Genomic DNA, 21,165 nt, shown 5'->3' on the forward strand with positions numbered 1-21,165 from the left:
TCAATAGAAAAAAATAACTTCTTTTTATTTACAAAAAAAAAAAAAAAAAATCCAAATATTGGATGCAGTAAACAAAATTCACAACCTGTTCCCTCTAGCAGTGATGCAAACACATTAGCTTGAAGAGTCTGTTTTCCATCAGCTCTTTTGTGTGTGTGTGTGTGTGTGTGTGTGTGTGTGACAGAGCCTGTAGTCAAAGTGTTCCAAAACAGCAATCCAAGGAGCAGTTTGCTGCAACAGGATGCCTTGCAGAAGGCAACAGTTGTATGAAATTCCAAGGGAGAGCAAATCTGCACAGCCTCCTACAGACTGCAAGAGCTTGCAGTGCTTTAGCCAAGCTGTCTTGAAAATTTGCAGGCCTTTTGACTATTTACTTAGTTAACAAACCATTATTACAACAGCGAAACAGTATGCAGATTTTCTTTCTTGCAGTGGAAATTGTCTGCTTAACAAAAAACAAACCAAAAAACAAACCCATACAGAAGAGTATAATAGGAGCTGAATATGTAATTACATTTTTTCCTTTTCTTTTCTGTGCAGCTTCATCTAACAACACTTCATTTTCTCAACAACAATAAAAAAGCGCATCTTTTGAACTGGTATGAGCCTTCAACATTGTACAATTCACATAAACACCTCTCCTACAAAGCTTTGTAAGAATTACATGAAAGTTCTTGTGCAACAGAAAGGAAAAGAAGAGGATTTTTTTTTTTTTGCTTAAAAAAAAAAAAAAAAAAAAAGAAGATAAAATAAATATAAGAGGAATTAGAAAATTCTGAACTTCATGGTGATGTACTCCCTCCCCCCTTACATTTTCAAGAGAAAGTTCTTGTATTTGGGAGGATATATACATAAGAAAATAATCTAATGTTGAGCTCTCAGTTGTGTCATTCTTTTTATGTTAAACACACAGCAATAAATTCAGCCATCAAATGAACAGCTTTACTGTAGTTGGGTCAACGTTTTAAATCAGTCAGCATTTTAAAAAGGGAAGACTGTCTCCTTAACAAGTTCTAATCTTCAGTCCCTCAGACCGGTTGGGAAAGTAAAACCTACAAAGTACAAAGTGCTTTCTTGCTGTAAAAGCATTAGCGTGCTGAAGAGAAGGTAAAGAAAGCAAAGAAGAAGAAAAACAAAAAACAAAGACAAACCAGCTTTATAAAAAGGGGAAGGTGTGCAAACCACAGAAGCAAACCAGCCTTGAAAAGATGTTCTTATTTCCCTCTTGGTCTGAACTCATGGCTCCTTCCCACCATTAACAGACACCTTTTTAACTACTTACTATAAAACAAACCCCTGCCCGTTCCACCACTTGTTCATTTACATATGCAAAATAGGTCCATAATACCTATATAATATATATAAAAACATATTATATATGTATCAAAATGCGAATGCTGAAAGATGCACTTTAGCTCAGAGTCCTGCTGTATGCACTATAAGATAACTGGTTGCTGTCAGTCATAAAACATAGTAAAATTGAAGCAAAGAGAAGAAATAAATCAAACTTTTAAAAAGCAAATGGAAAAAAAGCTCCTCAAAAGGAAGAAAATACATTGTGTCATATATATTATCAGCATTTTGTGGTTGTGGCACAGCTACAGATTCCCAAACCCTTTTAAAGGCGGATGACTCATTTATTTGCTGCACATAGTTGTGGCAAGCGAGGACATACCACATTACCAGCTGATCCTATTTCCCCAGCCCTCCCTTTGCTTCCGTTAGAAAGGCCTCTGAACAGCTACAGGCAATGCTCTGCTTTTGACAAGTACATTTCAATCTTGATCTACAGCTTGAAGGAAGGGGCCATGGGAAAGAAACCTTTTATTTTTAAATAATTAAATCAAGAAAGGCCTTGTACTGACCACAGGCAGGAGGAAGCCAATGTGCAAGGGAGGGGGAAGGAAGGGAGCAAGGGAAAGGAGGTGTTGACAAGGACTACAAGTAAACCAAATGAGTAGCAGTGAAAGAGCTTTTACATTTCCTGACGAATTCACCGGGAAGGTGCTTCAGTAAACAAATCAGGTTCCTGTTAAATTGCCTTCAGAGATAAAGGTACCAAGTGTGGTACAAACAGGAGTCTGAGCAGCTCTGAATGGAAAATGGGAGAATGCACTGCCAGAATACCAGTTCCTTCACTCTCCTCTTTCCACTCACTCTTCCCAATTCCCCCACAACATAATTTAAGGTCTACAATGGTACAGGTAATATTGAGTTTCCTTTTTATAGTCCAAGATTCCCTTTTCTACCATAACAGCAAAATATTACAAAGTGTAAAATTAGATTTTGTTTAGTCATTAGGTTTTCAAAGACCAATGGCTGGAAGAAAAAGAATTAAAAAAAAAAAAAAAAACTGCCCAGAAATGTCACCAAAGTGAAAAACAACAGTAAAGGTTGATTTCCCCCCCTACTGGTCTCTTGGGAGAGGAAGTTAAGAGTGAAGAGATATTGTTCCAACGTAAAGTGATTCCATTTAAATAAAGTACAGTACTAAAATTGTAAATGCAGTGTGACAACCAGATCAAAGATGTTTAATATTTGAATAAAAATATATATATATATATTTATATAAAATATAATTTTAAGCAATCGTGCAACACTTAAAAAGGGGTTCATTTCACATTTATTAAAATTCTAGTGGTCCTGGAATGCATAATGCATTCTATTAAAATATTCCTTTAAATATTAACAAATAGTGTTCAAATCACCAACTAATACAATATTCTTTAGCTGTCAGGGGATTTAAATAGCCTATCTTTGATCCACGTTCCACTGAATTATACACCACGGAGGTATGCAGTCACAACATTAGTGGGTTAGATGTCAAAATGGCATTACAATACAAAAAAAAAAAAAAGTTAAAACAGGATCAGCTAGTCAAACATTTATCCATTTGTGAAATTGTTATGGCTCACAAGCAACCCACTGAATTACTGTAATCTTTGTTCTTGCAACCAAAGACATTATTTGAATCCCACCTAATCCTGACTGGTTCATTTACTTCAAATTTTCAGGTGTGGGTTATAAATTCACTGCAAGGTGCCCACTGTCCTATGACATCCTGTTGCAACCTGGAAAACACATTGTACTTTATTTAAACATTCCTTAATTGCTACATTTTCCTAGACCATATTTAATATAGCTCGTGTGTGTATATACACATAACATGTACATATATACACATACAAACACACACACACACACACACACACACACACGTACGTACCTATAACATCACACTGACAAGAACATTAACTTTATACAAGTATTTGCCAAGAAAAAAAATAGGGCATTTCCTCCACCACTTATTCACAAGCTTATGTTTTTCTGTTTGTTTTGTTGTTTTTTTTTTTTTTTTTAATTCTCGTGTCCCTGATAAAACAAAATGTATGGTTAAACCACAAAACTATATTTTTCTCACTTTAAATTTTCTGAAGGCATCAGGCACTTTTGATTGCTATTGGTGTGTACAAATATAGTAACATCTTTTTAATATATATATATATATTTCTACTGTATTTTCTTTGCTTGGATAATTATTTGTGAAATCTTTGGTCCTTGAGCATATTTTGTTTGCTACAGCTGCTTTTCTTACAGGTTCACATTTAAAAAAAGGGAAGCATGCACACAGCTGGAAATAAATGGACTTTGTCATCATACTTTCCCTCCTCCCTCCCTGTTTTTATAACTGTACCAATCTCCTACTGTTCATTTGGAGCAAGCTGTTTCTGTTAAAGCATTCTATTCAAGCAAGCTATACATCCTACACGATCATTCCAGAGACAGCACTTGCTGCAAGCCCCAAATGCAGTAATTCCAATATACATTTTATTTCAGCTTCTCTGCATTATGCCTCTACTTTTAATTCCTGAAAATATATATAAATGTTGTGGTTTTGCTGTTTTGTTTTCTTCCCACAGTCTCCCTTTTTGCAGATCCCATTCTTTGAAACAGTAAAATAAAATTTAAAAAGACTTCCCAACCTTCTCTATGCCAAAGCTATGGGAGAAGGTATCGCCAACCCATATTGCCATCATGCATTCCTCCCATGTTTATTTCAGGGGAAGCCATTTGCTTTTAGTGACAGGCCTCTTGTGCTCTGGGGTAGAATCCAATTATTTTTGGTTCTTTTCTAGATCATGCTCCTGTTATTTTTATTAGAAGAACCACAAGCTTTACTAAGCTTGAAACCTAGAACAGATCATCATTGCACAAATCACCTCATTGTAAGGAGTGTGTCACCCCTCTCTATTAGTTAAAAAAAAATGTTCTCCCCACCAGGTATATTCAAATGGTCCTTAATTACATGGCAACCAAGTAGAATATGTGTGCTGCTGGCATGTGAACACTGGCTGAACCTGGGCAATATAGTAATTGCTAAAATTGGCATCTGCTACATATGGGGCTGGCTGGTAATAGCAGGTGACATTGGCCACATTGGGGATGATATTTTGTTCAGCTAAGACCCGAATGGCCAGCATAGTGATAAGATTTAGAGTCTGTCTTCTCTCATGTCCCATCAGGCACACCGTGCTCTCATTCACCACACCATGAAGGGTCATGAGATAGTCATACTTGCGGTCTTCTAATCCCACAAAGTGGTTCTGCAAGTAAGACTCCAACTTTCTTTGCTGTTCTCCAATGTCCGAGAAGTCAATGAAAAACCTTGAACACATATATCTCTGAAGGGACTTGATCTCAGATTCTGAGGCAGCCCTGAAGCCCCTTACCAACAGGTTGCAGTACTTAAGAAGGCCACCTCCTCGGATTTCTTCTGGGTTTCTGGTGGCAATTATCTTGTTGCAGAGGTGATCAAAGGCTTCTTGGAAATCCCCATAGACACTCTCACCAATGATAGTTGGGTGAAAAGTTTCAGTCATTGGATTCTCTGAGCATTCATAGAAAAGCAGAAGGGAGTCTAGCTTGATCTGAAAGGAGTCTACACTGAACTCAAACTGCCTCCTCAGGGAGTCCACAAATTTCAGCTCCACATTTTTGCCACTGTTGTTGGACAGGGAGATGAGACTCCACCGGTCTGAATCATTGCATACTTTTACCATTTTCTGCACATAAGCTTCCTATAAATTTAAAAGAAAAGAGTAGATGAAGACACTGACACAAAGTTTCCCTTCACAGCCTTTATTTATATTCTCCCCCACCTCTAACCTGCTCTAGCTTTTCACAAGGACTCTATGGAGCTTGCAGATAAGAGCTAGAGGAGACATATTTCAATGCAAGAATTGGCATCACTGGAGTCACAAAAGGGTTGGAGAAGAGGGAGTTATGGTGAGACTGTGCTATACTGGGAATGCCTTTTGCAACAAAGTTTCTTAAAAACACATTTAAATATATGCATGCCTTGTAAAACTGATAGCAAACATCCAAAGATCGGCTCCTACAGCTTTGGGGAAAAATTACAACTGAAATATAAAAACAGATCTATAAGCTGCCAGAAAAAAACCCGCAAAAAAACCAACAATCAAAAAGTGTCTGAACTAATCAAAGTCTGCCCATCAGCACAAGCTCCAAAACAAGCCTGCCTTAAAAGCATGCCTCTCCCCCCCCCGCAGTGGTGAAGAGCAGAAGTGAGAAGGGAAAAATAGCATGCAAAATCCTGTATAGAAACAAGAAAATGCGCCTCTGTGTCCATCTCAGAGAAGTACTTGCTGCCAAGAAGTATTTGCTTCTGGCAGGCACACAGAAATGCAAATGGTTCAATTATACATATGTCCCTGTTAGGGTTTCCAAAGCCTAGCCTGAGGAATCTCTACCGGGCCAGTAAGTGGACCCAGGAAGGTGACAAGGAAGGAAGAAAGTCTTAGGTCTAGGGTTTTTAAACCCAAAAGTTTGTTAAGAATATTTTTGCCAACTATTTAGTTGATCTAATAAAAGATATTAGGTTTGCCCAAAGAACCTCATCTGCCTATATCCTTAGACCAACACAGCTACAAACTACACCTGTGTTAGCTTGGGGGGGGGGGGGGGGGAGGGAAAGAGAGAAAGGTAATCTGCCTCAGGCATGGAGGCGGAGTAGATCAGCGTTTCTCAACCCATGGGTCACGACACAGAAGCGGACTGCAAGAACAAGACAGGGTTGGGAACAAACTTTAAAAGTGGATTCTCCTTTAAAAAAGAAAAAGGTGGGAAATTGGGGCTTTTCCCTTGCAGGCCGGCAGAGCTCCAGCCTGTGAGGGGCCGCCCCACGCTCTGGGAGGCACTGGATCGGGACTGGCTGTCACAGGTCCTGTCACAAAAATGGCTAAGAAGCATGGACTAGATGACCTCTGGAGGTCCCTTTGCGGCCCGACTTGTCCATGAGCGTCCTTTGTGGCTGGGGGAAGAGGCAGGGCCCTGGGGGCCCTCTGGCAGGCTCTGTTGAGGGTCGTGGCCAGGACCCCCTGCACCAGGCTGCGGGCAGCTGCCCCCCCCCCCCATGATGGGGGGTGGATCTCCACAGCCTTTCTGTGGGGCAGGTCTGAAAGCAGAGACACCCAGGCGCAGCTTTTTACCTTCAGGGTGAGCGGGGTGATCTTCTCCTTGTTCACTCCCTCGGGTAAGAAATCCAAAAGACAGTCCAAGACCACGTCCTTCACAGTCTGAAATTCGGCTTCCCCCTTGAGGTCGGCGCAGAAGATGAGGTCCAAGTCCTTGTAGCCCAGGCCGCTGTCCTGGTGCAGGATGTGGCTGGCGGCCGAGCCGTTGAGGCGCACGTCCCGGAGTGCGATGCCCTTCTCCTCCAGGCGGCTCCGCACCACCTTCACGATCTGGCGCGGCTGCACCTCCAGCGTGGGGAAGTTGCCGCGGCCGTGGATGGGGATGGTGTCGCCGAGGACGCGGTCCAAGCGCTGCACTTGCTCCCAGCTCAGCACGTTGCAGTGCGCGCTGCAATCCCCGCGGCCGCCGCCGCTGCGGGCACCGTCCTCGTCAGCCATGGCCCCGGGCGGGACGCGCCGGCCGAGCCCCCTCCGCGATGGCTCCTGGCGGCACAGGGGGAAGCGGTGAGCCCAGTGCAGGGGCCGCGCAGCCCTGCCCCCGTCCCCCGGCACCCCACCTCTTTGCCCGAGAGCCCCCCGCCCCGCACCGCCCCGAGCGAGGAGATCCGCGCCCGCGCTACAGCCGCTGGACGGGGGTCGGCTCCTGACCTGGGCAGCGTCTCTCGCTCTCGTCTAGTCCCGGCTGCTGGCTGCGTCCCCAGCCGGCCCCGTCCGTCCGTCCGTCCGTCCGTCCGTCCGTCTGTCCCTCCCTCCCGCCACCGCCGCAACCTTAGTAATTCTGCCTGGGAAATGTCCCCGGGAGCTTTTATACGGGGTTCCGTCGCGCTTCCGGGGCCCTGCCCACGCCCCCTCATCTGCATGCCGACCCCGCCCCCTCATCTGCATAAACAGCTGTTCGCCGCCTTCTGTGCCCTGGCCCGGGTCGCGGGGGTTGCCCTGAGCGCGCCGCGGCCCAATGGAGTGGGGGGCCGGCAAGCCGAAGAACTTCGGGCACCTGCACGCCAGCTTTGCCCCCGAGTGTGTGCACACCTCCGTGCCTCCGGAGACGCCCCGTGGACGGGACCTACCTCCGCGGTCCCCGCGCCAGGTGCATATGTGCGTCCGCGGGGCGGGGAAGGAGCCATGCGGGGTTTTGGCCCCTCGCTCCGAAAATGGCTGCGTGCGCTCCAGGACTGAGGAAGGACCTGGCTGCCCCCACGCAGCAGCACGCGGATCCAGCAGCTTCCTTTTTTTTTTTCCCCCCTTCCACCTAGATTCTCCCTTCCCAATCAGACGTCAGTCACGTTTTTAGCTAGCCTTTTACATCACCTCGAGCTGTATCCAATGCCTTGTGCTCCGCTGAAACCAGAGCTGTCCTCTTGGTCATTCCAGGCGCAGCCAAATGTTCTACCATGACACTGGGATTTGGCAAAGGCAGCCGCCTAGCACATGCTGATGATCCCCATGTATGTGGTTTTAGCCGCTCGGCTCTTAACCGAGCTTTTCAAAACCTCAAAGCTCGGTCAAGAGCCGAGCCTCAAACCTGTGCATTTTTAGCCTAGGGAATTGACAGAGAGAGAGAAAAAAAGTGTGTGTGTGTGTGTATGTGTGTGTGTGTGTGTATATATATATATATATATATATATATATATATATATATATATATATGTGTGTGTGTATACATATATATATGTATATATATAAACATTTTCTCTCTCTCTCTCTCTCTATAGTCTATTCATTTTAATCCCATCCGAATGTGTCTAAATCTCCTAGACTGCTCTGATCATTCTAGTCGATTGGATACATAGACATCTCTGATGGAAGAGACAAGCTAGGTTGCCCTGGCTAAAAGGTCAAACTTGGGAATGTAAGTGAAAGATTTTTTTTTTAAAAAGCACCCCCAAAATGCGTGCCTGCTAGGTTCAGATCCAGAGCTCGAGGAGTTTTTTCAATAGGACAGGTGCCAACATGTATCGAGGATCCGACGGATATAAGGAACTAGGTGTAAACGCTTGGGGATTGTGACGTTTGTGGTCAGTGTTTGCGTAATCCAACAAAAAGCTGTCGTATACGCACTTGGCTCTGTTCTTTGCGACGCAGCATCGTTTCGGGGCCTGGAGAGAGGAAGAGAAAAGTAGGATCCAGCAGGCTCCAGGTGCTGCCTCCGGGATTCTGTAACTGCCACTGAGCCGGGATGCGGTGCATTTCTGCAGAGGAAATGGAACTGAATAGGGGATGGGGAAGGGGTGATTGCCCTAAAAAATAGCTTTCCACCTATTAGCTGACATGCTGCTACACCATTCTGCTCTTGCAGCTGTAGGAGCCGTGCACGAGTTGCACAGTTACACGCAGAAGCTGCTCTATGTTATCACCGTTTAGATAACAGAGATAAAAGTTAGCAGGATCCAGGCACCGGATATGTGGTTTCTCAGCGCGACTGGGTGGAAAGGCAGGAGGGTTTGGGTGATTTGGCCAGCAAAGTGGGAAGGGGGAATGACCACTGCTTCCCATTCAAATCTGACAAGCTGGTGCTTGGGGTCAAAAATCGCCAGGGTCCCCGCTGGATCCGATCGTCTGATCCGTACGGGAAGCGGTGATGCACCGGGGTGCCTCGGGGTCCAGACGATGCCCGTGCAACGCGAGCTCGCTATTCATTCGCCGGCATTTGGAAACTAGGGCTCCAAACTGGAGGGCTCCGGCAGGACAGGCAGATCCCTCACAGCGGAGGCAGAGGTGCCAATTCTTTCTCTCTCTCTTTTTTTTTTCACAGCTACTTACGCGCTGCAATGTGTCAGGGTCCCGGTCGGTTGGATTTTTTGTTTGTTTTTTCTTTCTCTGCGGTAGCAAATACGCAGGGAGGTTCCGGATACCAATTTGGCTAGATCCAGCAGGATCCCCCCGGCTGAATCCGGGTGCCTGCAGCGCTCAAGTTCCGGCATGCATGAGATCGCGCATTTTACGCGTTGCCTGGAGCAGCGGCGGCAAGTCCCTACCTTGAAGGGAACCGCCTGGAAGAGCCAAATACCAGCAGGATCCAGCAAGATCCAGCTTTTACCTTCTCCCCCCCGAGAAGATCTCGTTGCACAGGCATGGGGGGAAGGGGGGGAATAGAGCTAGAACCGCTCTTTCCATTGCACCAAACTCCCCCAGCCCGCATCACGCAGAGGCGCCCGTGCCCCATAGCGACCTGCCCCACTGGTAAATGTCCCCCTGCCTTCTCTGCAGCCTGCCTCCCTCCAGGCCACGCGAGCAGGCAGCGTTGCGGTGTCCGGTGCTTGGCAGCGAACCCGCCGCACCCTCGTTAAGACCAGTGTTTCTCCCCACCCGAGAGCCGAAAAGCGTGGGCGCTACCGAGGGGCTCCTGCTTACGGATGGGCGGGACTCCTGCGGGGAGGCTGCTCGTGCGGTCCCGGGGGCAGAGGGGAGCGGGGCAGCCAAAAGGGGGGGGGGGGGGAAGGTCGAACGCCGGGGCTCGGACTGACCCCGACGTCACACACAGCAGCTGCGGGGAGATTCCGAGGGATTGTGACGCGCGCGGGGCTTCACCAATCAGCGCTGACTCCGCCGTCACGACTCCCCCGCCCCCTGCGGGCAGCGGGTCAATTGGAGAGGCGCGTGGGGGGGAGGGGCCGTGCAAGTGACTGAGACGCCCCTGGGCCGGGGCGGGGGGCGCCCGCGCATGGTCTTGGGGGAGCACCGGACCCGTGGCGAAGGAGGGGCTGCCCTGCGTCCCGGAAGCCGCTCCGGCCGGCTCCGTTGCCTCTAGTGCCCTACGGGCGAGCGTGCCCCCCCTTCTCCTGCCAAGGGGACAGGGCCTGGGCAACAACCAAGCTGCGACGCAGCCTTCCCCGCCGCCGCCCCCTCCTCGCCTCACAGCCGCGTGGCAATGACGCCCCCTGCCGGACGCTGGGCCGCCTGCACCTGCGGGCCCGCCCAGACTCAGCGCGGGTCGCCACCCCTGCAGGCCAGAGGCGACCCCACCCCGCCTGCTTCGCGGGGGGTGGAGCTGCTTTTGTCTGCTCGGAGAATCATCTTCGCCTCTCTCCAAAGCGACGTGCATTGCAACCAAGCCCCGCGGACTCCGCGTCTCGGTGGAGCCCCAGGGACACTCCCTGACGGCAGCCGCTCTGCCCCCCTGGCTAAGCCCACCTCTCCCCCTTGTAGGGCTGTGCATTTTAATTTAAACCCTGTTTTCAAACTCTGAGGGGGAAATGAGGATCCAGCTGGTCCTTTCTAAAACTGGTTTAACCCCCTTCCCCCCCCCCCCCCCCGCTTCCACGCTGCTCCCCATCTTCCCCTTGCTGCCCAGCAACTGGCTCTGAGGAAGGGATCCCCTTTTCCTCTCATTCCTTGGGGTTCTTTGCAAGGTGCTATTTCCTGACCGGAGTCAAGCTGTTGCCTCCAAAGCTGCTAACCCTAGAAGTCTCAGAGGGGAATCAGATCTGCCTTGTGGTGAGGCAGTGTTTGCAACACAGCCCAGCCCTGCCTTTTCTTCCCCTCACCAAGCACAAAATAGGCTGAGAACGCAACATATGTGCAGGGTGTTTCACTTCTGTGTCCACGCTGATGCAAATTTTTTGGTCTTACAAACTTGCAATTTCGGGTTCCAGAGCTATATATGGAATCGTTTCTGCCGGTGGATCGGCTTTTAAGAGAGCTTGCTAAATTACTCCCATCAAGTGCAGAAAAGGTCGAGCTAAGATTTTTTTTTTAGCGTGAGCTTGTCATTTAGAAAGAAGCAGAGATGTTACCTTGTGATCTTATTTTATGGTGGCAGCACCACAAAAAAAATCAAAAAGGGGTTGTGAAAGTTTAAACAAGTTCAACTGAATCCAATCAAATTCTTTTTGAAGCTGGGCTGCGTCACTAAGAGTGTCGCCAGCGGATAGAGGGAAGTAATTATTCCCCTTTACTCTGCACTGCTGAGGCCACATATGTAGTACTGTGTCCAGTTTTGCCCCCCTCCCCCCCTACAAAAAGGATGTGGACAAATTGGAGAGAGTCCAGCAGAGGGAAATGCATATGGTTTGAGAGCTGGGGAACATGGCTTATGAGGAGAGGCTGAGGGAACTGGGCTTACTGGGCACTTTCACACATGCTTTGGGGGAGGGGAGCAACGCTTTAAGGCAACTCCAAGAAGCACTCTAATTAAAGTGCTTCAGTGTCTCATGTATCAGCATCCCCACGCTTAAAAATGGTGGCAGGAAGCGCTTGAACTAAAGCTCATTCAAGCTTTAGTTCAAGTGCCCCCGCCGCCATTTTTAAGCATGGGGATGCTGATACACGAGATGTGAGAGGATGCTGGAGCATGGTAATTACCACACTCCAGCAGACTCAATTACTTGAGTCTGCTTCCCACATTGTAATTACAGTGCATCAGAGCAGCCTCTGTGCTTGTGTATAGCACCCATGTAGTCTGGAAAAGAGAAGACTGAAGGGGGCATTTAACTACCTGAAGGCTGGTTCCAAAGAGGATGGAGCTGGACTGTTCTCAGTGGTGGCAGATGACAACAGGAGCAATGATCTCAGGTTGCAGCCAGGGAAGTTTATGTTAGATATGAGGAAACACTTTGTCACTCAGGGTAGTAAAGCATTGGAACAGGTTACTCAGAGAGGTTGTGGAATCACCCTTAGGGATTTTTTTTTAGGTAGGCAAAGCCTTGGCTGAGATGATCTAGTTGGGGATGGTCCCACTTTGAGCAGGGAGTTGGACTAGATAACCTCCTGAGGTCCCTTCCAACCCTGATTTTCTATGACTATCCACCTCCTCACACCAAAAAACACATATCTTCTATCTAGCCCATAGTTTGCACAGTAGAACTACTAGCTTTTCATTCATTCCTTTCCATCCTGTTTCACTATTATAGAAAAACTTCAACGACAAATTCCTTTCAAAGTTCTTGAGCATGCTGTGGATGTAAAAATGCACGAAAAGGCCTAATGCTGCAGCTACCCCAAATGTACAACTTGCATTATCACTGTTGTGGGTTCTCTGTATGCAATGAGTGGATGACTGAACCCAAAGGTTGATGTCCTTCATTTGTGAATCTAAATGCACAGATTTGAAAGGCAACTAAATTGGCCAGAAAAGGAATTTTGAGTGCTTCAGCCAATGCATTAAAAAAGAAAAGCCAGGAAGCTTTTTAAATCAGAATGTGTAAAAGTGAATGCAGCTTGCAGACAGCAGTAACATTCTGTGTATTTGCCAGCAGTTTGTGTAGGGCTTGCCAGCTTATTTATTTATTTAAAATAAATATTCAGACTGAGAGAGGCAGCAACTAGTCTACTAGAGGGAGCTTACAACTGCATGCCAGGGACTTTCAGAGATCTAATTCTCAACAACTGATGGCTCTCTGTTCTTGGGAAGACACTTCAGCCAAAAATTTTCAAATGTGTTGCTTTGGTGTCCATTCAATTTAATAGAAGCTGCATGTGCTCAACTCCTCCACTTATTAGGCTGTTTATGTAAGTCTCTAATCAAGATTTGGTTAGATCTACTAAAGCAGAGGTGGCCAGCCTGCATCAAATATGCCGCAAGTGGCATAGGCAGCCTCTGTGTGACATGCCAGATCAGGGAGAGGGCAAATAGCAGTGGCAGGTAGGGCAGGAAAGAGAAAACAGAGCAGGTTGTATAGGGAAATGGGATTGGAGTGGCAATTAGGAGGACGTGGGGCTTGATTTGTGGCAAGCCTACCAAAAGTCAGATGTTGTAACGGCTACATTTTAGATACGACTTCCCATGAAAACAATCCTTAACTCTGAGTTAGGCACCCAAGCTCTATATACAATGCATGGGGAGAGTTAGGCACCTCAGAAGGGCAACTGGGGAACTCCCCCCCATGTTAAACAGAGAACTGCATAGAACCAACTAATAACAAACATCAAAAGCCTTGGTTTTTAGGTATCTATGCCCTTATTTGCATCTGGACTGTAGGTCCCAAAGCAAGTGTGAAAGGTAAATTCCATAGACTTTTGTATAGAAAAGCCAACCTTCCTGTTCTTTTTTCTATAGAACTGGTTCTAGAGAATCTACAGGCTAGACCCAAAAAGCTATCAAAGGATCAGGACAACTCAGTGCAAGTGAGGCTAGCAGCAGTAAGTGCCTAACTAAATAGCTAACAATGCTTTGATATCAGAAAGTATCATTTTATAGTTCCAAAACAGAAGTGCCCAGGTTAAAGGATTAGACCTCATTCATAGAAAAAAAAATCATTGTCAAAACTAGGCCGAGTGCTCAGGAACTGAATTGCTAATTTCTTACTTCTTGTTCACCTGAACACCTGCGCATGGAGGGGGGAGAGAACACCTGAACATGTAAGGCCAGAATATTGTTCTTACAATATAGATAAACATAACTAGGCACCAGGCATATTCAAACTTTCTAATATTTTTGGTTAGAGTACAACATAATTTGTTTTCAGGAAACATGCTCAGTAGGTAAGAATATTTTTTACCATTCTCCACTGACACCTGAACTTACTAAGACAGTTTATGGGTTCATTATTATTTTTTATCTGATGAAGTCATTTGATAGCCTAGAGCATGGAGATACTTAGGTTGCTATCTGTATCTGTCCAGAATACAATAAATGAATAAACATTTCTTTAGGTTCCATCAGAAATTTTGCAGGAAATGGGGGGGAGGGGAGAGGCAGAGTATAATTTAAATATTGCACAGGAAAAAAAAGACAAGGCAGTGCACAGATTTTATTGCTAGAATAACTAACGATGTTTTTGCCAGTACTATGAAATACACAACTTTCAGAATGAACATGCCCAGCCTATACTTGACACATTTGAAAACTTGATCCAGTCACAATGTTCCTCTAAATCAGTTGTGGGCATTACTTGGTCATTAATCTGGACAAAGAACTCAAAACTTTTTTCACATTACACACAAGTCTAATTTTGAAACTGGTTCCATACTGTCTTTCTGCAGTCTTTTTCACATAAAGGCATACACTGACATTTTCCAATGCTATGATTAGCCCTACTGTGCATTAACTCTAAATACTTCCTTGCGTGACACAGAAAACAGTTACAGCTTATACTGGAATAGCTGATGTTCCTCATTAGAAACAAAAGGGTGATTCAACTTAATGTTCGAGTAAAATGGAAATCAGGGATATCTAAAAAAAATCTTGCAAACATGAATAGGAAAACTTTTTTCATGATGTTACCATGGTATTGTCTTTTCCCTTTCAGTCAGTTTTGACTGTAAAGGTGTTTAAACTTATCCAGGGCAGAATGTCAATGTTTGTCTCTAAAGCTGCATTGTTTTAAAAAGGTAGTATGTAAAGTAGGCCAGATAATCACAATTTTCTATCAGGTTTGCCAGTGTCTTTTTGCAAATCCTTTGAGAGAGTACACATTACATAAAATAAGATTATTTGCATAGTTGTAGATTTCATAGACATTAAGGCTGGAAGGGACCTTGCGAGATCATCGGGTCCTGCCCCCTGCCAAGGGGCAGGAAGTCCAGCAAGATAAGCATCCAAATGTTTCTTAAAGGTATCTGTGCGGGCCGGGAGCGGTCCGAGGCCCTTTTTTCACGTGGCCGGCTGTGGCCAGCAGCCCGGACACGCCGGGTTGGGGAAGGCAGGCGGCACGCTAGAATTAGGCACGGACGCTTAATGGTTGATTTAAGATTGTTTACTTACACCGTAGATGGTCGCGGTGCTGGCTGGAAAACTTCCAGGAAAACTTCGCTTAAGTCCCAGTTTAAGGACTCGGACAGAGCTCTGGATTCACTCACACAAAGTTTGCTAGGCTCCGTGGAACTTGCGCGCAGGGAAGGGTACGTTGAGGGATTAGGCGGCAACGGGGAGAGGCGAGAGGCTGATCAGACCCCTGTAGCCTTCTTGACATACACGCTGGGTCCAATAGGCTCCGCAGCGCTTTGAGATCTTCACGAGATGTGAAGTCTCCTCCTCCTAATGTTCGTGGAGTCCTCCAACTTGGGCGGAAACCACTCAAGCCTTTTATACGGCTAGCAAGCCAATCGCTAGCCGCCATGTAGAAATAATTTAGAACTGGCCAATAGTGGGGCACAAATTTGAATACAAATGGCGGGAACTCCTTGCAACGTGCATCTCCTTTCTGCAGCTCAGAAATGCACCCTGCAAAGAAAGCTACAAGTGGCGGGAAATAATTCAGCAGTGCCGAAGCACACACAAACAAAAAAAACACACCCTTGGGTTGTGACAGTATCCAGCAGCTTGCACCACTTCTGTGGGGAGCCTATTCCAGACTCTGGAGACTCGGCTGGTGAAGAAGTTTTTCCTTATGTTCAGTTTAAAAAGATCTTCCAGCAGTTTGTTACTGTTAGACCTTGTCTTCCCTTGGGGTGCCCTGGTGAACAGACGTTCTCCCAGTTCCTGATGCACACCCCTTATATACTTATAGGCTGCCACCTAGTCACCCCTGAGCCTTCGCTTCTCCAGGCTAAAGAGTCCCGTGCCTCTCAACCTCTCCTCATCAGGCCTGTTTTCTTGACCTCTAATCATGCGTGTGGCTCTCTTCTGATGTAAACTCTGATGCACCCCAATCAGGGTCACATTGCACTAAATGCTGTACACACATATGATTACAGAGGTATTCCCTAAAATGACCCTGTGAGCAGGCAATAGCCTTCCACTTTGGAACTTTGTCAGTTTATACTGACCTCTGTCTCTGCCTCCTACTCGCCTGCCATGTCTTGACGCAAAATGAATGTTCTCTGATGGTCTTATCCAGATCCTACCCTATCTCCTCTTCTGCGGAGTCTGGCCCATTGCCCGTCAGCCATTTCGGTTGCCCCTCTACTTCCTTCCTGGGGTGCATACCCCATCTTTTGTACATAGCCTGGCTGAGCACTTCAGGGAAGTAGGACTAGTCTTTCCCTAACATCATGGGACAGGGCAACTTTCGGGCAGTCCTTACTGGCAACTCTTCTGCAATCCATCATTTCACCATAAGTGCTCCCCTGAAATCTCTCATTCTGATGTTGTGGGGTCTCTTCCCCTTGTCGCCTCTCATGTATCCAGTAGGTACAATACTGGCTGATATGTCCTGGGGCCCTGCATCTATAGCACACTAGCTCCCAGGATTCTGACCTTCTAAATGGATAGGCTGGGCCCAGGGAGGCCTCACCTTTCTTAGTCAGGGCAATGGGTCTCTTTACCCATTTCATAATAACCGGCCCTATTTTGATGGCTTTTCCTTTTTTTGTTTTCCCCTTTGGTGGCAAAATCCTCTGCTAGTTGTAAGGCTTTCTTTAACATCTGAAGTTGATGCCGCTTAACCTACCTTTGCATATCTTCCTATAAGTCCTCCAGGAACTGTTCTAGCATAAAGATCTCCAGGATTTCGGTTTGGGACTTGCGTTTTGGTTTAATCCACTGGTCTATTACATTGCACAGGAGCTGCGTGAGAAGTCAAGGTCTCTTCTTGGCCCAGAACTGCTGCCGGTAATATTCTGGGGAAATTTCTAGCTAGTACACGATGGCCAATGCAATCCATAGCTTCATGCCTTGACATGGCTCTGTAGTCAGCTTGGACAGGGCCTATTAGTAAGGGCCCCAGTTGCCCCACACCCTGAGCCTTGTCTCACCCTCCTGACAAGGCTGCCCTCTCGAACGATTCTAAATAAGCCTCCACATTATCTTCCACTGTCATCTTTGGCAGCTTTAGCCTCTGGTAGCATGAATGACAGCCGCCTGCTGGGTATCAATCTTCTCACTCAGCTCCTGCTGTCTCATCAAGAGCATGATCCGAGCATTGGCCTCTTTAGTTCTCACCCTGATGATTTCTTCCATTTGGGCTTGTTGTCCTTGCACCAACTGGATCACCAGCCCATGTGCCTGCTGCCAATCTTAGGGCGGGCCAAGGCCTGCTGCCCCTGGGTCCATATTGTGTCACTATCTCCTGGCGTTGGTCATGGCTTCAAGGTTCCTTGGTAATGCACCACTGTGCATAACATTCGGAACCATGTCGGATTATACTGACCTCTGTCTCTACCTCACATTCGTCTGCCATGTCTTGATGGAAAATGAACGTATGGGAGGATGGATAATCTTGATTGGTTGGTCCACCTGACCCAGGTATGGTTCTTCTGCAGGGTTCTACCTCCTCTACATCCTGTCCCTTTCCTCTTGGGATGATGGTCACTATTCTCCATGGATGGCAGGTGGAGACTATTCCTGGTCTCTCTCTCTCTCCAGTCGATAACTCACAGCGTCTTGTTCTTCTGCTTCACTGGTCTGGCTGCTATTAGGGCTGTGCAAAATAGCACTGTTTTGTTTTGACATACATTTAGCTGTTTCGCAGGGACAGTGTTTTGTTTTGTTATTTTGTTTTGAAGCAATATGCTGTTTTGTTTCATCAAAACTGTTTTGCTGTTTTCACATGTTTTGATGTTTCGCCCATAGGCTATCATGGGGAATCATGAAAATGCCTAAAATGTTGTCATTTCTTGTCTGATTCAGATGAAACTTTTTGGGATGGTAACCCCTTCTGAGGGCATGAAGCCTGCCACATTTCAAGGAGATAGGTGCAGAGGTTTCCTGGAAACTGCACCTCAAACTGTTCAGAGCAAAACGCATGACACTTGCTGGCAACGGCAGCCTCCTGTTATCAGGTGTGCAGATCCACAGGCCCGTACCCTCGGGAGGACTTCGGGGCTGTGCTGAACTCCTCTTGACAGTGCGGATCCCCAGATCTGCATGCTGGGTAACAGGAGTCTGCCGCTGCCGGCTGGGACTGGTGCTGAAGCCAAGTAAACCTGGCTTCGAAACTTGAAACGTTTTGAAACTTTCAAAACATTTAATAGATTCATAGATGTTAGGGTTGGAAGGGACCTCAATAGATCATCGAGTCCGACCCCCTGCATAGGCAGGAAAGAATGCTGGGTCTAGATGACCCCAGCTAGATGCATATCCAACCTCCTCTTGAAGACCCCCAGGGTAGGGGAGAGCACCACCTCCCTTGGGAACCCGTTCCACACCTTGGCCACTCTAACTGTGAAGAAGTTCTTCCTAATGTCCAGTCTAAATCTGCTCTCTGCTAGCTTGTGGCCATTATTTCTTGTAACCACCAGGGGCGCCTTGGTGAATAAAACCTCACCAATTCCCTTCTGTGCCCCCGTGATGAACTTATAGGCAGCCACAAGTTCGCCTCTCAACCTTCTCTTGCGGAGGCTGAAAAGGTCCAGGTTCTCTAGTCTCTCCTCGTAGGGCTTGGTCTGCAGGCCCTTAACCATACGAGTGGCCCTTCTCTGGACCCTCTCCAGGTTATTCACATCCCTCTTGAAGTGCGGTGCCCAGAACTGCATGCAGTACTCCAACTGCGGTCTGACCAGCGCCCGACAGAGGGCAAGTATCACCTCTTTGGATCTATTCTTCATGCATCTGCTGATGCACGATAAAGTGCCATTAGCTTTTCTGATGGCTTCATCACACTGCCGACTCATGTTCATCTTGGAATCCACTAGGACTCCAAGATCCCTTTCCACTTCCGTGCCACCCAGCTGGTCATTTCAAATGCCCTCATTTTGTTTTGAACTTGTTTTGAAGCCTTTTGTTTAATTTCAATTTCGCTGTTTTGAGTTCAAAATGTGTCGAAACAGCTTCAAAACGAAACACCCATCAAAATTTTGCAAAGCCCTAATAATCACTCTCATCAAATCAAACAATAATTATCTCAGTGAACTCATTCACATTTCTTCGCCTGCTGACCCCAGGCATTCTGAACTAGTCCTCCTCATTTGTCCCCTTTTGGGAACAGAGTTCAGCTTCTTTCTTAACTTTAAATCAAATCTTCAGGAAGGCTTTCCCCCTTTTTTTGCTTTCCTGTTATTCTTCTCCAGTATGGAGGAATTAAATCAAAGAAGGAGCTTCTTGGCCATAGCTCTCAATACCCTCTATTCTTTTATAATTCAACGTTTACAAATGAGTCACTCAGATTTCTTCTTCCTCTTCCAAGGAATGCTCCGCCTTAGACTTTGGGTCCCTGCTTGGTTCTCCTCCCCAGCAGAACAGTATAACCCTCTTCTTTAGTCTGTCTGCCTCAGTTTGTCTCTTGGTTCCTATTCTTCCAGGAGGAACACATCACTTTTCTCTTCTCTCCCTCTTTTCCTCAACTGGTTTGGACAAACCATTTCCCATGGTTGTTCTTCCCCCGTCCCCCCCCCCCAGGGTCTCAGCTTGGGGATTTCTGTGGGGACAACCCTCGCTGTCACTCCCCCTATCCACGTCTACTTACCTGTCAGGGAGAGCAGGTTGATCTTCATGCAGGCTTGTCCTGGTCCCAGCAGTTCCCGAGGGTTTGGTGTACAGGGTTTCTTTTTCAAGACTTTCCCATCCTGCAGGCTCCTGTGAGATTTTTCTAGGCTGGAGATGCGAAACACCAAGTTCTCTTGGTATCATCCTTTTAAATTGCCCACCTCTCACTGTGGGCCAATCAGTTCCCCAGATCACATGTCCTCATGCTCCCAGGATTGCCAGCAGCTGTGGTTCCCCATGCACTGGAGACACAAAAGTGAGTTCCCAGCCAGCATGGCCAGTCCCGCGGGAGTGTGGCAGGGGCTGGGACGCTGACCCTGCAACAGACCCAAAGGACGCATCCACACATGCAAGCACGTGCACTTGCAGCAGCTCAAATAGAATCGGTGCAAATTTGAGCTGGGGCTTTTTGCTTCAGCGCACATGCTTGGACATGCATTTTGGTGTGGAGCAAATTGTGCCACTTGGGGCAAAATAACCCTGCCTGGCTCCTCCTGGATCTGAAGCCAGGGGGAGCTAGAGCTCAGGGCCAGCACCTGTGCTGTTTCCAGCAGTATAAAAAGCTGCCCTGTCCTGGCCTCAGCAACATAAAAAGCCTCTCAGGCAAGTAGCTCAGGGCTACTAGCTCTCAGGAGCTTCTGGGGGCCAGCCAATTGGTACCTGGCAACACTACCCCTTGTGCTAGCTGGACTGCTGAAGCAGCCCTGAGAGTTCCCTGCACCCTCTACCCACTGCAGCAGTTTGGCAGTGGGGGCTGCTGCCTGGCTGTGACCTGCTGTGCACCTGCCAGACTCAGATGGGGACTGCACAGCCAGCAGAGGCATCTGCCCTTCTGAGCCAGCTGCCAGTGGACTGAGGTTGCAGGGTTGGCCTCTGTGCAGCACTATTGTCGTGTGCCTCCTGCCTGGCCATCTGGGCAGCTATCATTCGGAAGATGTTCCAGGTGTGGTGGCCTGCTTTCAACGGTCAAAGCATGTCCTCCTGGCCCCATTTGGCCAGGAGGTCAGCCACAGCCAGATGGGTCCAAGGTGCCAGCACTGAGCAAGCAGGGTCCTGCCACTGGCCTCCCTAGCAGGAATTCTGGTATTCTCTATTGGAAAACTGAAAAATCCCTGATAAAAAAAATCCCCAAAATCACTCTCTAAAATACCCACAAATCCATGTTCCTCCACAAGTAAAACAAAAGACCACTAAAAAGAGAGAGAGACAGAGACAGCGATCAGTTGGATAATGTTTTATTGATATATCTTACAGTGTTAAAGCAAGTCTCTTATCATAATAATAAAGTGAACTCTAAATATGTTTCATGAATTCATAAATACATATTTTGCTGCCTTCCCACAGGGCGATGGCCCCCACACAAGGGGTTCAGCCCCCCAAAAAGGGGGTTCAGCCCCCCCACAAGGGGTTCATCCCCCCCAACAGGGGGTT

At 47.1% G+C, this 21,165-nt stretch overlaps 1 protein-coding gene and 1 long non-coding RNA gene across 4 annotated transcripts in view; one reads left to right on the top strand and one right to left on the bottom strand.

Moving 5' to 3' along the window:
- Positions 1-9,940, bottom strand: TENT5A (terminal nucleotidyltransferase 5A). Of its 3 annotated transcripts, XM_059731511.1 has the most exons (4): positions 9,846-9,940; positions 8,553-8,683; positions 6,510-6,977; positions 1-5,078 (listed from the first exon to the last, which is right to left on the bottom strand). In XM_059731511.1, exons 2-4 carry the CDS (start codon positions 8,679-8,681, stop codon positions 4,299-4,301), a joined length of 1,377 nt encoding a protein of 458 aa, XP_059587494.1. In that variant the 5' UTR covers positions 8,682-8,683; positions 9,846-9,940; the 3' UTR covers positions 1-4,298. The 3 variants fall into 3 exon arrangements, with proteins under 3 accessions (XP_059587494.1, XP_059587504.1, XP_006262100.1); XM_059731521.1 differs by lacking the exons at positions 8,553-8,683; positions 9,846-9,940 and adding an exon at positions 7,562-7,707; XM_006262038.4 differs by lacking the exons at positions 8,553-8,683; positions 9,846-9,940 and adding an exon at positions 7,143-7,235.
- LOC132251595 (uncharacterized) overlaps positions 9,123-21,165 on the top strand; it is a 23,523-nt gene continuing 11,480 nt past the window's right edge. Inside the window, exon 1 of the long non-coding RNA XR_009463609.1 lies at positions 9,123-9,209. This is a non-coding gene — a long non-coding RNA (uncharacterized LOC132251595). The remainder of the gene's footprint in view (positions 9,210-21,165) is intronic.

This window comes from Alligator mississippiensis, chromosome 1, assembly GCF_030867095.1.
Source record: "Alligator mississippiensis isolate rAllMis1 chromosome 1, rAllMis1, whole genome shotgun sequence".
In the NCBI taxonomy this organism is placed as follows: domain Eukaryota; kingdom Metazoa; phylum Chordata; order Crocodylia; family Alligatoridae; genus Alligator; species Alligator mississippiensis.

Bases quoted from the DNA above. Each gene is read 5' to 3' on its own strand.
- TENT5A (XM_059731511.1), bottom strand. From the start codon at position 8,681: ATGCACCGCATCCCGGCTCAGTGGCAGTTACAGAATCCCGGAGGCAGC. The intron at 6,978-8,552 runs GTGCGTATACGA...CTGTGCCGCCAG, and splicing joins GTCGCAAAGAACAGAGCCAA to GAGCCATCGCGGAGGGGGCT. The intron at 5,079-6,509 runs GTAAAAAGCTGC...TTAAATTTATAG, and splicing joins TCACCCCGCTCACCCTGAAG to GAAGCTTATGTGCAGAAAAT.